At 34.0% G+C, this 13,990-nt stretch overlaps 1 protein-coding gene across 4 annotated transcripts in view; it reads right to left on the bottom strand.

The window, feature by feature from the left end:
• Positions 1 to 2,061: 2,061 nt before the first annotated feature.
• LOC145688532 (glycerophosphocholine cholinephosphodiesterase ENPP6-like) overlaps positions 2,062 to 13,990 on the bottom strand; it is a 262,722-nt gene continuing 250,793 nt past the window's right edge. For all 4 annotated transcript variants that reach the window (XM_081762907.1, XM_081762906.1, XM_081762905.1 and 1 more), the window contains 4 exons: positions 10,172 to 10,336; positions 6,661 to 6,781; positions 4,408 to 4,539; positions 2,062 to 2,442 (listed from right to left, as the gene is read on the bottom strand). In XM_081762907.1, coding sequence (XP_081619033.1) covers positions 2,240 to 2,442; positions 4,408 to 4,539; positions 6,661 to 6,781; positions 10,172 to 10,336 — 621 coding nt within the window. In that variant the 3' untranslated portion in view covers positions 2,062 to 2,239. The remainder of the gene's footprint in view (positions 2,443 to 4,407; positions 4,540 to 6,660; positions 6,782 to 10,171; positions 10,337 to 13,990) is intronic.

Below are 13,990 nucleotides of genomic sequence, written 5' to 3'. Positions count from 1 at the left end.
ACTATTTATCAGGCTTAAGATAATGACAGTAGTTAATGTATATATTTATCAAGTGCTACTTTACACTAAGCAAAACCTGGCAAATATGACACTCAGATATGAAGTACATACATATAATACTAGATTGTGTAAGAAAATTGATATACCCTTCACTAGATTATCGAAGATCAAAAATAGTTATTTAGTTATAGGACCAAAGCTATTTAATAAACTAACATCCTCCATACAAAAGCTGCCATTTAAGGTTTTTAAGAAAAAGTTATATGACTGGTTAATAACGAATCCATTTTACTCGATTCAAGAGTTTATTGAATGTCAAGACATTGTGTCCTAGTTTGCAGTATCACTTTATTTCAAATATTATTAGGTTGTTCATAATAATATTAACCAATAACTGATTGTCTGTATGTAATGATTATTTTATATATATATCTGTATCTATAGCTATGTATATTTCATTCGGACGTTGTCTATTGCTTGTAAAGCTCAATGACAATAAAATATTCTATTCTATTCTATACCTATAATATGTTTCTTCTTCCGCCGACAAGAAAAGAAACAATTGAGGTACTAGCAAAAGCACAAGTGAACCAGTTTTTTTCCTCTTTTGCCGTGCATCACCTTACAGAAGGAAGAAATGTTTATTGCTCTTGCGATCAACATATCTTTGAAATTTTGGATCCTACAGCCTCTCCAACCAAAGACAAGAATGAATACAAGTCTGTGTTGTCATCTACAGTACTCTTTTTTTTTTTTTTTTTTAATAGCTAATAAAGGAATAGAACTGGAAAATTTGATCTCAGGAGAACACTGGAAACCTACACTATCACTAGAATAGAATGGTTGTTGAGAAGGTATAAAGGTAATGGGGAAAATTACAAGTATAGAGGAAATTCAAGTTACTCTGTATATACTCTCACAACTTTGAAGCCCCACTGTCCCTAATGTATATGCAAATGCACCACACATTGTGATTCATCTATCTCCCCCCCCCCCCACTGGTAAATTAACAAATCGAACCCTGAAATAGTATCACATATATTCCACAATTAATCTATTTTTTTATTTCTTTCTTGATTTCTTCTTATTTGTTAAAACTACACCTAATTGTTTAAAACTTTCTCTGCATTGTTATTATTTATTACAATGTTACCTTGGGTACTGTATCAACGTTACCATGTACTTCATTTTCTGTACTTTCACTTCAAGACCTACTTCTTTACACGCTGGTAGAAGAATATTTGCATTTTCTTATAGTGACTTACATCGTCTCGTATCTAGATCACATTATCTGCATATACAATGAAACTGGATCAGTCTTCTGTTGCTATCTTTAGTTCTTTCTAATCAGATATTTTAGATCGCAACCAAAAAGTAAAGGGATAAGGATTTCTCTTCCTTTTAATCATTGTAAGTCTCGAAAGAATTAGAGAGCTTTCTTCCTATTCCCACCATATTTTTTGTTGCATTAAGACACACCTTCCTCAATCTCAATCATCTTGTAAATTCAGAATTATTCCAAAATATATGAAGTTAATTATCAATAAGTTAGGTGTCGGAAAATCTATCGATACTATTATTTTTGGTTACCGTTTTAAACAGAAATAATACAAATTTAACCAAACGAAATTTCAAAGCATCGATAAGGTTTATGTGACAAAATTCCTTGCGCGTCCTAATTTCTACACAGTTTAAGGCATACTGGATTTAAAATATTTAAGGCCTTACTCTCAGATGTTTAAAATAGTGGTAAATTGACTTTCGTATTTAGATTACCTAGGAATTTTAATGGCATTTGGCTCTCTTTTCTTTTCTTTCTTTCTTTTTTTTTTCTTTTTTTCTTTTTTTTTAAGCGTCAAATGTATTTCAGGACTTACCAGTTATTTGAACTTAAAATTTAGTTAACATTGTGCAGTTTAGTTATAGAAAACCCACTTGTAACATTTTCTTCTTAAATTTAAATATAATAAAGTTTTCATACATAAATTTGCGAATTTGACTTTTCATGGATATAAGGGAACGAATTAATGCTTACCATAACAACGTGTACTCCAAGAAATCTTTAATAAAATTATTTCTTTATTATAGAAACAATATTTACAGTTCATCACTTTCTCTTACTATTATAAACTAAAAGATCACTAAAGAAGCAACAGTGCTTAATTGTTTAGAATTAAATTCTGTAAACTTCTGTGAGTCGGAGGCAAAGTGAGATCTGCTTTCAAGCTGAGATTCTCTTTTACTTCAAAATGAAAACGCAGACCTGTAGTAGCAGAAAAAATAATAGAGATGTTGAGTTTATCGCCGCAGAATCGCGCAACATATCCTTTACTTTGTTCCAAGATCCATTGTGAGGCTGTGCTGGTATGTTTAGAAGATGAGGATATAACTGGTAGATGTCCACCAAGGCAATTGGATCATGTGAATGACCTTCTTTGAAATCTGGAATAGAAATAAAAGTACTATTTGTATATCACAGAGAAGAAAATTACCTATGAACAAGTCTTCTGAACATACACACAAACAAACACGTTACGGTAGTCCGTTTTATCAGATAAGTTTTATCATGGCCTGAAAATAGCTGAGGAATAATTCCAAGGGATGAGAATCACACTGAGTCTTATATCTGCTCGCTCAAATTGACATAATACTAGATGCTAATCGATTTTACTTTGCAAATATTACAACCAATTCTAAGGAATATTTCCTGCAAATAGCAAGGAGAATTCAAGATTAACTATATAGTAGAAATTAGTGGGAATCATTTCCAAATTTTTATTGAACATATGTGTACATACAGTTCCGTTAATTTTATATCACTAACACAAACGAGTTTATACATGAACTACTATTGTATAAAACACCATTCCATTATACAAAAGCCAGAATTTATAACGTGCAATACGTTCACAGACAACTTGCCAGTGTTGCGAATCATTGGCTAGTTGGATTGGAGTTCAGCGTCCCTTTCAACACCAAAGTTATATGAGACGTGGATCCTTAGCTTAACATGGGATCCCAACCAAATAAACTCTCACCAGGAATAGAGCATGGGTTGCCTGCAGTTGCAAATTATATAGAGTATCGTATATCCGACATAATTTTCTCGTATATAGAGCGTGGACTATTTATCTTGATACGCTCTTGTAACTTTCTAAGAGACAAAACACGCTGAAGTTTTGTACCAAGCACATATCAATAGGCGGAGATTGTTTGATATAATATGTGATACCACCAGGTTAATATTGTTGCCAACCCAACATAAAGTTACAATTTTTCAAAAGGCGTTATTTTAAATCTACATGTTAAACAAAAATTTACAATATAACATTTGTTATTTAGTTTTGCTGTTATTCAACTTGCTTTGGCCACACACAAACCTTCATCCCTCGTCAAGCAGCTACACCTTAAAGTCCATTAACTTGCAAGCAAGCAGATTTTCCACCTCAATAGCAGGAACCAAGGAAAAAAGGCCATTTAGCTTAATATCCTTTAAATTCGAAAACAATATTCATTTTAAGATACTCTTAGAAAAAGAATAAAAAGACTATTAGAGGCATAAAAAGTTATCTTAAAATGTTAAAAATATGACCTAAAACTTCATCTTAAAGTGTTAAAAATATGACCTAAAACTTCAAAGCAGAAAGAAATGACCATGAGACTAAAAATGAGTTTTTAGGATCTAGAATTGGTTAGTAAAGTTTTGAACTCACCTTCCCCTCTGCATATCTGAAAAAAAGTTGACTTTGATTTGTCAACAAGATTCAGACCCTGATGATAACACAAACTGTCATTACTGTGCATGCCGTATTTTAGGAAGAGTGTAGGAGGACCACCCACAATGTCAACAACATTGTGAAATTACTATAAGGGACTTGATAGAGGATTTTGTCCGAAAAGCTTGAAATGATAGGTTTGCGGTTAGATCATGCTGTGACTGGTCGGTGAAGAGACGAGGCCATGTTGCATACCGAGGAAACACATTTTGACAATAACCCAGACATACTTTCGATGATGGTGACTAAAGTTGGATTTAAAGATATAATTTCGAAATTAAGCACCAGTTTTCTCAATGAATCATATCAAATCAGAGTGGCAGGTTGTTTTAAACATGGTCACTAAAAAAGGCTTTCCAAAAATCTTCCGGAAGGATGTGGGAGAAAGGCTATAATCTATTTATATCTCTCAACGAGGCACTTCGCAAGTGATGATAATGAGTAAAGGGAGTGTGTTGATAGTGAGTAATTTCCAAGAATAGGAAATTGTACGTAGTAGCATGCTCGAAAACTTTTGAGTAACAGTCCGTACTTATAAACCACATAAGACAATAGCTTATTATGTTTCTGTAGTAATACATAAGAATGTTAATCGAACTATTGGTAAATGTTAAAAATGAATGTTACTAACTTGGTCCCAAGCCGAAGAAAATAGTACGCATATCCTTGAATATGGGTTTGTAGCCGTGAAGACCACCCCAGAAATCTCTGTTTACATCGTAGGGAATTTGTTTGCTTGAATCCGCTGACTGAAGAAAGAAACCTATAGATGGACGGAAGAAAAGCAAAATATAACACACTGTGGTTAAAATTTGTACTTAAGATAATCATAGTGTTACATGACATTCATCTGCAAACTACCATAATATACAGATACATATTTTATTGTAAATGAAAGAAAAATAAAGGGTTAACCAGTAGTGTAACGATAACTATGTGAGCCAGCCTGCAGAAAATAAATTTAGGGTCTCTAAAAGTATAATCAAAACTTTATCAAAAATGTGTCAGGGTAGACCGTAACGTGAATGGCTTGCCTTAATAGTGATAAATGGTGTATAAACTTGCATTTTAGTTTGCTACAATATGCAATAACTTATTGTAACTAATTTAGTTTATACAGGGTGTTACATAAATGTGTCACAATATTTTGGGAACAGATTTCCCACATCAAAATAAGAAATAAAGTTCATATGGACCTGTGCTCAAAAGTGAATAATTTCGGAGTTATAGGATGCCGAAAACGTGAAATAAGTGAACTTTAAAAGTTCATAGCTCCACACTACGGGACCTATTGTAGTCGGATCAAGACATCACTGAGAAAATAGTATGTGAATGCTCCAGTACTTGCACACCAATTTTCAGAGACGTAGGTGGAGAGTGATCAAGTACTCTCAAACAGCCTTTCTAAAAATGATTGAACTTTGTGGCAGACCAACACCGTGTGGATGGGTTTTCTCGGGGTTCTCCCGTTTCCCTCACTTTCTTTATTCCACCATTTTCCTTTATTTCTCATCATCACTGTCTCCTTTATCCTAGCCGGCACAACCGAAGGCCATAAAACTTAAAGATTTCATTTCGAAATCAAAATACACTAGCGCAATTAAATATGAAACAACACGAGCAGCTACAATCCTTCTGCATACGTGAAACCAACCTACATAAAACTGAAAATGTTATTTAAGAAACTAAAATGTAAAAATTAAATGAATAGGCTCAGAAAGTATATGGTCATAATTCATATTACATCAAGAGCTGTTCATATACTCTTCTGAGAAATTAAAAAAATAAATAAATAAATAAAACCCTGATTCGTCAAATCCGCAAATCCGGGGGCAAACATGATATCTAAAATTATAGATCCATATCTGTTCTCTCAGACTTAACTAAGCTTATGGACAAATAGTAGGTACATACGCATACATTTAAACAATTTTAAAAGGTTTTATCTGAATTCAACACAGGTTTATACCTTGCTGTTCAACTACACTAATCTTTAAAAATAATTAAATTTATAGTGAATAAACTTGATGCTGCAAGACAAATATATATTTTTATAACGATTTTAACAAAGCATTTGACTTGATTACAAAATCTTAATTCGCAAACTAAAATCATTCCATTTTTCTGCTCTTATGTCCAAGTTGTTTGAGATATTTATCTGTGATATTTGGAAAAAGGGAAACACGTTCAAAACGTCAATTTTTAGATACAGATGTTTAAAGATTTTTCACCCATTCTGTTAGTGGCTTGTGCTGACAATAGAATATTGTTCTTCAATGTTTATGTTTCAGATATTAAGGAACAACATTCTATTGTGAGCACAATCTACTAACGAAGTGGATAAAATTCTTTGAACACCTGTATCTGAAAATTGAGTTTTCTGACTCGTTCTCCTTTCCTCAAATACCAAATATATATGTAATGTCAATTAATCAGTTGAAAAAATGTAGAGAATGCATATCAACTAGGTATATCATTAATTTTAGAATCCATCAAAAATCTAATCTTAGGCCTCTATTGTTTAATCTGTTCACCAGTGATCTCTCAGACGTAATTAACTTCAGTGATCTCACAAGTTACTTTACGTAGATGACTCAGGATATAAAGAGATAACTGCATTAGCATCCTGAAATATAAGAGTTACCATATTTGAAAGCAAACATGTAAACTTTTTTCCATTTTGACCTCGGGAACTTTTTAAAAATGATTATTCAACTATCTTACAGAATAATGTTGAGTATTATTATAAGGAGGTGTCATTTACTTTCTCTAAGTACTGATGCTGCTCTACTCTCATTTCTCACTAAGATGATTGTTAATTAGAAATATTAACAACCCTAGTACTGAAAAAAGCGTAATTATCTAACAAAAATTGGTTACTAACCTGGGTCTGCGGTTACTAAGATATCAGGAACTTGATCGTTATCTCTATAATGCAGGTTCAACTTTATCTCATGTTTCTTGTATACTTGTACTCCTCTCACTTGTTTCAGTTGTTGATAAACCTATATTTCAATATTTAAAAAAAAGTCTCAGATAATATATACTTAATTTTAATCATTTTATACATACTATAGAATTGAAACGTGCACTAAAATTTAAAATATATGAAACTGAACGAGGAACCTCTTTGAACAGATGTGACCGTTCTACCCCTCCTAACCCATCATGGCCATACTGTCTTTTTTTTTTCTTTCTTCGATATTGAAAATGTAAGATTTTCAATGAAATTTGGAATATTTTACATCAAATACTTTACAATACAATTTAGAAGTAAGTGTGTAAACTCCTTGAACCTTGACAGAGAAAAGTGATAGGCTACGCCTTACAGAGTTTCCAGTCTTCACTGGCTGGATGACTAACAGTTATGTTTAAGAGCTACTGAACTTAAACTTCCAACTACTAGACCAGGTAGAAAATATGCTAGTGTAGGCTAGTTTAGGCTGCTTACTATTGACGTATAATAAGCAAGAAGAGCAGTGTCAGTCACAAAATAAAAGTCGAGATTCTCGATGGCACTATCATCGGTATATCAGTTACTTTGGGAAACTCTTCAGAAGTAAAAATCAGGTACGATATACTGTAATTAATGACATAAAAGTTATTCTATTATGATGAAAATGGTATATTTCACGATGTGAATAGGAAGAAATTGAATTTATAGTTTATGTCACTATGAGAGATACTATTAAAGACCTTCCTCAGATCGGATAGGAGAAGACAGAAATTGAAGTTCATTGCTAAATTGGTTAAACGTACTTAATTGATAGGAAGCTATATTGTAAAAGCCAACAATGGTACATATTAGATTTTAATATGTCTAAATCTTACAGTAATTATTTGTAGCAGATAATCTCTTTAAATATCACGTTAAGAAGATTGTGTTTTTGTTACAATAATGTCTTGTCTGAAGTCCAGACGCTCACATGCACCATTTTCTCTCTAATGCTTATGAATCATTCGCTCTTACAGAACCTCCATTAATTCATCCTTGTATTAAATTATCATCAATTTACCCAAGAAGCAGTCTTACAAGAATATTTCAATATCCCTGAAAATAACAAATATACTTAGATGAAAATCAATCAAGATCATTCAATCATTAGCAGTGTATTTATGCTGTCGATTTTCATCACATATTTCCACCAGAAGAGAGGAATGAACACACCAGTGATATGTGTTTTATAAAGTGCATGTATAACATAAGACTCCTTCGGTGAACACCAGTCTTGGAACCAAGATCCAGTTGTAAAGGAAGGCAGTCTTTCAACCTTGAAAATACGAATACACATGTAAGCGCCACGCTATTAAAACGTATTATTTAGAATAGACCATAGGACTGTGTTCACTGAACTGATGGAGTGAACTGGACTGGACTGACCACTGGACTGAACTAACCACACATTGTTACTCTCACCTAAATAATCATAAAACTTAAAAAAGAAACTTAAGTGATTTCACATACGTAACCTACTTGTTTAAGATGTTACAAACAACAGAGACAGTATAATGTACTACAAAAGTGTCTTGAAACTTTGCAGTACAACCCTTGTGTTGCTAAGCAACCGTAATCACGCTAAAGAATGTATGGTTCTTATAAGCATGCTACTTTCCCGTAATTAACACAGCATGCGTTGAGGTTTTTTACAGTCAATCTCCAAAGATCACCATCAGATCTTAAAGAAATTTACATGGGACCACCGGAAACTACACTCTTCCAGAAAAACGTCCAAACCGGTTCATCTGTGTTGAAGTTATGCGTGGAAATACCCATAATGATATATATCTATATATAAAGGATTGAATTAAGAATCTCCTCCTTTTTTGACATCGGTTAAAAAGCACTCATTCCATTTTCTCAGCTAAGGCTTTCACTCTATCTAAAATGGACTTCGTTTGCTGTCCCATTTATTTTTTAGCTCTATCTTTTTGCCTAGTTGTAAGTCGCAATCATTGAGGTTTCTGACAATCTACTGAGATATGCTTAGTATGGTATAGTTTGTCCTTGATTTGAGCCCTTGAAAGGCGTGTTGCATTACATGCTGTAGGCACAATGACTTATGCCCCTCGGTTATACTCTATTTACTATGCCACATTATAATATTGAGGGCTGAATCCTCTCTGTTGGATTGGTAGGCGATCGTAAAAACTGAGATGAGTGCAACAAATTCTAATTCTTTCAGAGATTTTTCTCAATGTATGTGCTTGTTGTATGTAGTGATACAACTGTTTATGTCTGGTTCTTATTCGGTTTTGAAAATACAAGAACTTTTGAAATCATCCAGAACATTGGATAGCATCTAATTCAGAGGACAAAATTGTATAGATGAACCAAAGTTTGCAGCACAGGAAGAGAAGCTTCGTTTATATGCCTACACGTTATGTTGTCAAACCCTGGTGCAATGTTGATTTGTTTCCTTGAGTGTAGTGGGAGTTTTGAAGAGGAAGTCGTAGTTAAAAACACGTTCAGTAGTTGATTGTAATTGTAAATGCCTATTATGAGAGTCACTGTACTTAGCAAGTCATCACTATAGTTATGTTCCGTCCCGAGTGGACTCAGATCAAGAATGTATATCTATTATAAGGTCCCAGTTGTTCTACACAAGCCTTCGACTTGCTAAACACTAAAGGTTAAAATCGTACTTCCCCTATTTTGAAAGTACAATTTTAAAGTTGCAATTAAATCTATAAACTACCTGCACACTAGCGCTGCCTACTGGCGTCAGGCAACCAGGCAGTGTAGACCGAGACATCTATTAGAGTGACTGTGAATTATTAACAATTAGCGTTACACACAGATTAAGTTGTTTTTGTATTATAATAAGGATAAGTTAAACTAGTTTTCTTCTGTATATCAGACACACATCCAGAGCTATGATCAATTAGCAAGAATAAAGGAAAACTGTGTTAATCAATGAATTGACTTATCCTTCAATGATGAAAGTTTGCACCGGGACAACCCATTGTGTCATTGAACCTAAGCAACTAAAACCTGCAAAATTGGTTAATGCACTGGGGAATATTTGTACTGTTCGAACGCGTAGTATGCTACTTACATTCCCTCGACATTTAGCCAATTAAGTGCTGTGAGACATGATAGAGAACTTCAATCGCACCCAATGCCGTGTACTCACAAACACGAAGGAACTGTGGGCAGTTATCCATACGCAAGGTTTAATATATCTCCAAGTACATTCCTTTCACTTATGGAATCGATGTTACGTTGAGTTGTTACACTTCATCTTATCAAAGAGATCCTCGAAGATATTAGTTACTTAACCCATATCTTTCGGCATTTTAGTATCTATCGATATGAACTTCGAAGTTTGAATCTTAACACTCAAATAATGACGTTAGGAAATGATATATTTCCTGTTTAACAATATGATTCTTACCTTTTCAAGTTTATGTGGAAGGGTGAAAATACTCATTATAGCACCTCGATCAAGAATGTAGAGAACGTCATCCAAATCTATCTTCTCTTCTATGTTGATATATGTCACACCAGAGTCTCTCCCACTTGGCGTCATACCATGATCAGACACAATCATTATGTTAACCTATAAAAATATTTAAAAAATAAATAACAATTGCAAGGTGTATACAACAGTATACGAGGAATGGGGAAAAACGAAACTGATCAATTCAAAATTATTCTTTATTTTCGGAAACAGTTTTAAGTTTAGTTATTGGTTGATTTAAGTTTAAACATCACATTCATCATCGAGGAAATAATTAAATTACAGCTTAACATGGGATCTGAAACACATAAGCTCCTATCGAATCCAGGTATCCCTCGCCAAAGGCACATATTCTCAGCATATAACTTCGTACAAGGAAACTCGAGATCTTCCTGTATTTGCATTGCATTACATTAGAGTTTAGCCTCCTTTTCAATATCAAGGTTATGAGACATGGACCAACTTAACGTGGAATCCGAACCACATGAGCTCTAACCAGGAATCGAGCCCGGATTTCCCGCGCCGAAGACGCGTACGTTAACCATTTAGCTACGAATAAGATATTTGAAATCTTTCTGTAGTCTGTCCCCATAGCTACAATCGTAGTCTTTATACTTTGCAATTGCTCTTAAATAGAAAATGGTGTAAACATACACAGTATAATCACAGACATTTATTTCTTGAAATCAATTTTGCTATTTAAATTTTTAGAATAAAAGACAGCAGAAAATATTTATATTTTTCTCCTCCTGTAAAGGATAATTTGGAATTTACAATAGGTAATTTTCGAATATATATAATATATACAATTTCGCAATTTAGTTATGCGTTTCTTTTAATTCAACATAAATTGTATTATTTGTAAATATGATATATGCAAAACAAGTATAACAGGTAAACAACTGTTCCAATGTTGAAATTATCGGTGCTACGTCAATAATACTTTTGATTAAACCTGATTCTACATCATATAACTTTATATCTTGTATGTCTTTAATTTATAGTGACAGGCATTTCTTTGTTTCACATATTGAAATTGAAAAGGACACTAACTATATCTTGTAAGTACATCCGGCAAAATACTAGTCAGTACACTCTAGAAACAACATTAGCTCATTATATGGTGTTCCACTGGTAATATGTCACTAATTTACCCAGGGGTGCCCACAGGCTGGTTTTAGGTTGTCCCCATGAAAATATTTGTGGGGACAATTTTTAACTGAAAATGGTACAATCAAACTGGAGAATGGTAATTTTGGGAAGATAAAAGTAGTAGGGAAGAATAATACATTTCGGGGAAGAAATGTAAATTTAGAGGGGAATGGTAAATGTTTGGAAGAGTATGGTTTTGTTAGCTTGCTTCTAAGACCTTAGTGGCGATGGACATCCCTAAAACGATTCATTACCGTTGAAGTATAACCATTTTCAGTTGACTGGAGTGAGTCTGGCAGTTGGTTGCATGGAAATATCTTGCCAGGATAGATTGAAGAAACCATGTGATAGAATGGCTTAAACTGCCCATTATGTTTGTACGTGCCTATGGAAACACAATAAATGAAGTTTCTCAATTTGGATTATCCAACGTGTCTATAGGGAATTCTAACACTTTCGTGTATGCAAAACAGCTTCAGAACTATAGTCGCAAATAGATCTGAACCGAAAGAGGTCACAGACGAGCTTCGCATCTGGTCAAGGAAATTTGTTTTCAAACCAAACAGAAATTGAGTGTAGGCCCATGGCAATCAATTTCCGAAAGAACATCGAGAAAAGAAAACTGAACTGTAGCAGACGGAAAAAGTACAGTGTGGTCTGACGAATCGCTTTTTGTATTATGTAGCAAGACGTCAATTATTTCACACACAGCGTGTGGACGACGTGGTTCAAACCGGAGGAATTCTCATGATGATATGGGTAAAGTGAGAAATTCTGAAGGAATCGAGGGAAATTCCCACAAAGTATTTTTGGGAGAGCATTTTCCCCACTAATAAATTACTGGGAATGAATAAAGTGACACTTTTGCCAGAAATTTACAAATTAATTGCAGTAGTTCATCTGTAATTAAGAAGTATGAACATATATTCATATGTAACTATCAAGTAATTAATGACTGAGCTAGAGGTTGGCCATACTCCTAATCTCATATAGTTTAATGATTGTGCATGTTCAAATATGGGAACACTCTATATCTTCTTTCCTGTGCGAGATTATTTATTTATTTATTTATTTATTTATTTATTTATTTATTTATTTATTTATTTATTTATTTTTACACTCCTGTTCTTTTCCACTTCGACTGTTATGATTTGGTGCTCTGGGTATTGGGTTATTTTCACACCGTCACTTGGGCCGATTCTTATAGACGAATGTCAACACGAACCAACATGTTTATTTGGATATTCTCAGTGACCAGATGTTGCAATTTCTCCAATGTCATGATTGAAATGTAGTAGCCACTTTCATTTTCCAAGGTTACAAGTACCGTCGGTACAGAACTCAGAGCGTTTGTACATGGTTTAAGGAACATTTAGATATATTATTTCATTTGAAGTGGATTGTGAAGTTCCCAGATTTAAATTCCATTAAAATATGTGGGATTATTTAGAGCAACGGGTGAAACACAGAAATATAGTAGCTATCAGAGTATTTTGCTTGAACTATATAGAATCTATCAATGTGCATACTGACAACATCTCATGGAGTTACAAAATTTTGGTGGTTTCAAGACCAGAAACAGTGTTTCTTGGAATTAAATTAGTTCCATAGGGTGTTTCTAAACAACACTGATAACGTTTGGGAGGTGGTTTCTGAAACCAAGATAAGGCAAAAAGTATAGGCCTACCTTTATATAGAAATGCTTCCTTTCGGTGTTATGACCAGGCGAAAATTTGTCTTAAAAATGGGAAAACAACCATAATTCGAGAGCAAAACGTTGGGTCAAAGTCGGATAGAAGAAAAAATTCGTTATTTTTAGTCATTTATTCCATTCATATACAATTGTACGTTGTAGAGAGCGGCGCAAAGGTAACCTCAGATAAATTTAGAAGCTGCTAGAGAATTCAGTAGTAAATTCAAAAGTTTAATAAGGAAAAGTAAGGAATGATCAAGCACAATATTACAACGAGTAAAAACCATAATACATTGTTCAAGTTAGGGGCGTAAATAAGGGCCCCGCAGACCCTGCATTGCGGAGAGGGGGCTCAAACCATCGCGGGGGCCTCAAATCGTGAAGTGGGACGTAGAGAAGGGGCCCCGCTCATGCGCTCATGAGCAATGAATCAAATTTCTTCTTACACCTTCGTTGTATAAGAGTACAAAGGGCTAGTACCTACTTTCTCTTGTGAATTTACTTAATAAAATATGAAATACGATATACAGTATTTTAACTGAAGAAGATAGTATCCTATTAGTTATACAACCTTTCGTCAAACGAAGTGTTAGCATCAACCAGGAAAGCCAACATTGATATACAAATATTCAGATCATATCTTGCCCCCCCACTTTTAACGTCCAACCGCCGCCACTGTTCTGAACAGCAAGATCAGTGTATCTTCCCAGCTTTCTGATGGCAAAAGAATTCAAATGGAAGAGAGTAGAATTGCCCTACTGAAAATACTTGATTCTTTCCGTTATTTGGCTGTTCAAGGATTTGCTATAAGGGGTCATACTGACGACAAAAGCAATAGACTGGAATAGTGATATCGTCATTTCCTCTTCGTTACCATGGATCGCCATGTTTTTTTCTAAACAAATGCA

This window comes from Thermobia domestica, chromosome 6 (genome assembly GCF_964235325.1).
Source record: "Thermobia domestica chromosome 6, izTheDome1.hap1.1, whole genome shotgun sequence".
NCBI lineage: Eukaryota > Metazoa > Arthropoda > Insecta > Zygentoma > Lepismatidae > Thermobia > Thermobia domestica.
This window is presented reverse-complemented; position numbering and strand designations above follow the sequence as displayed.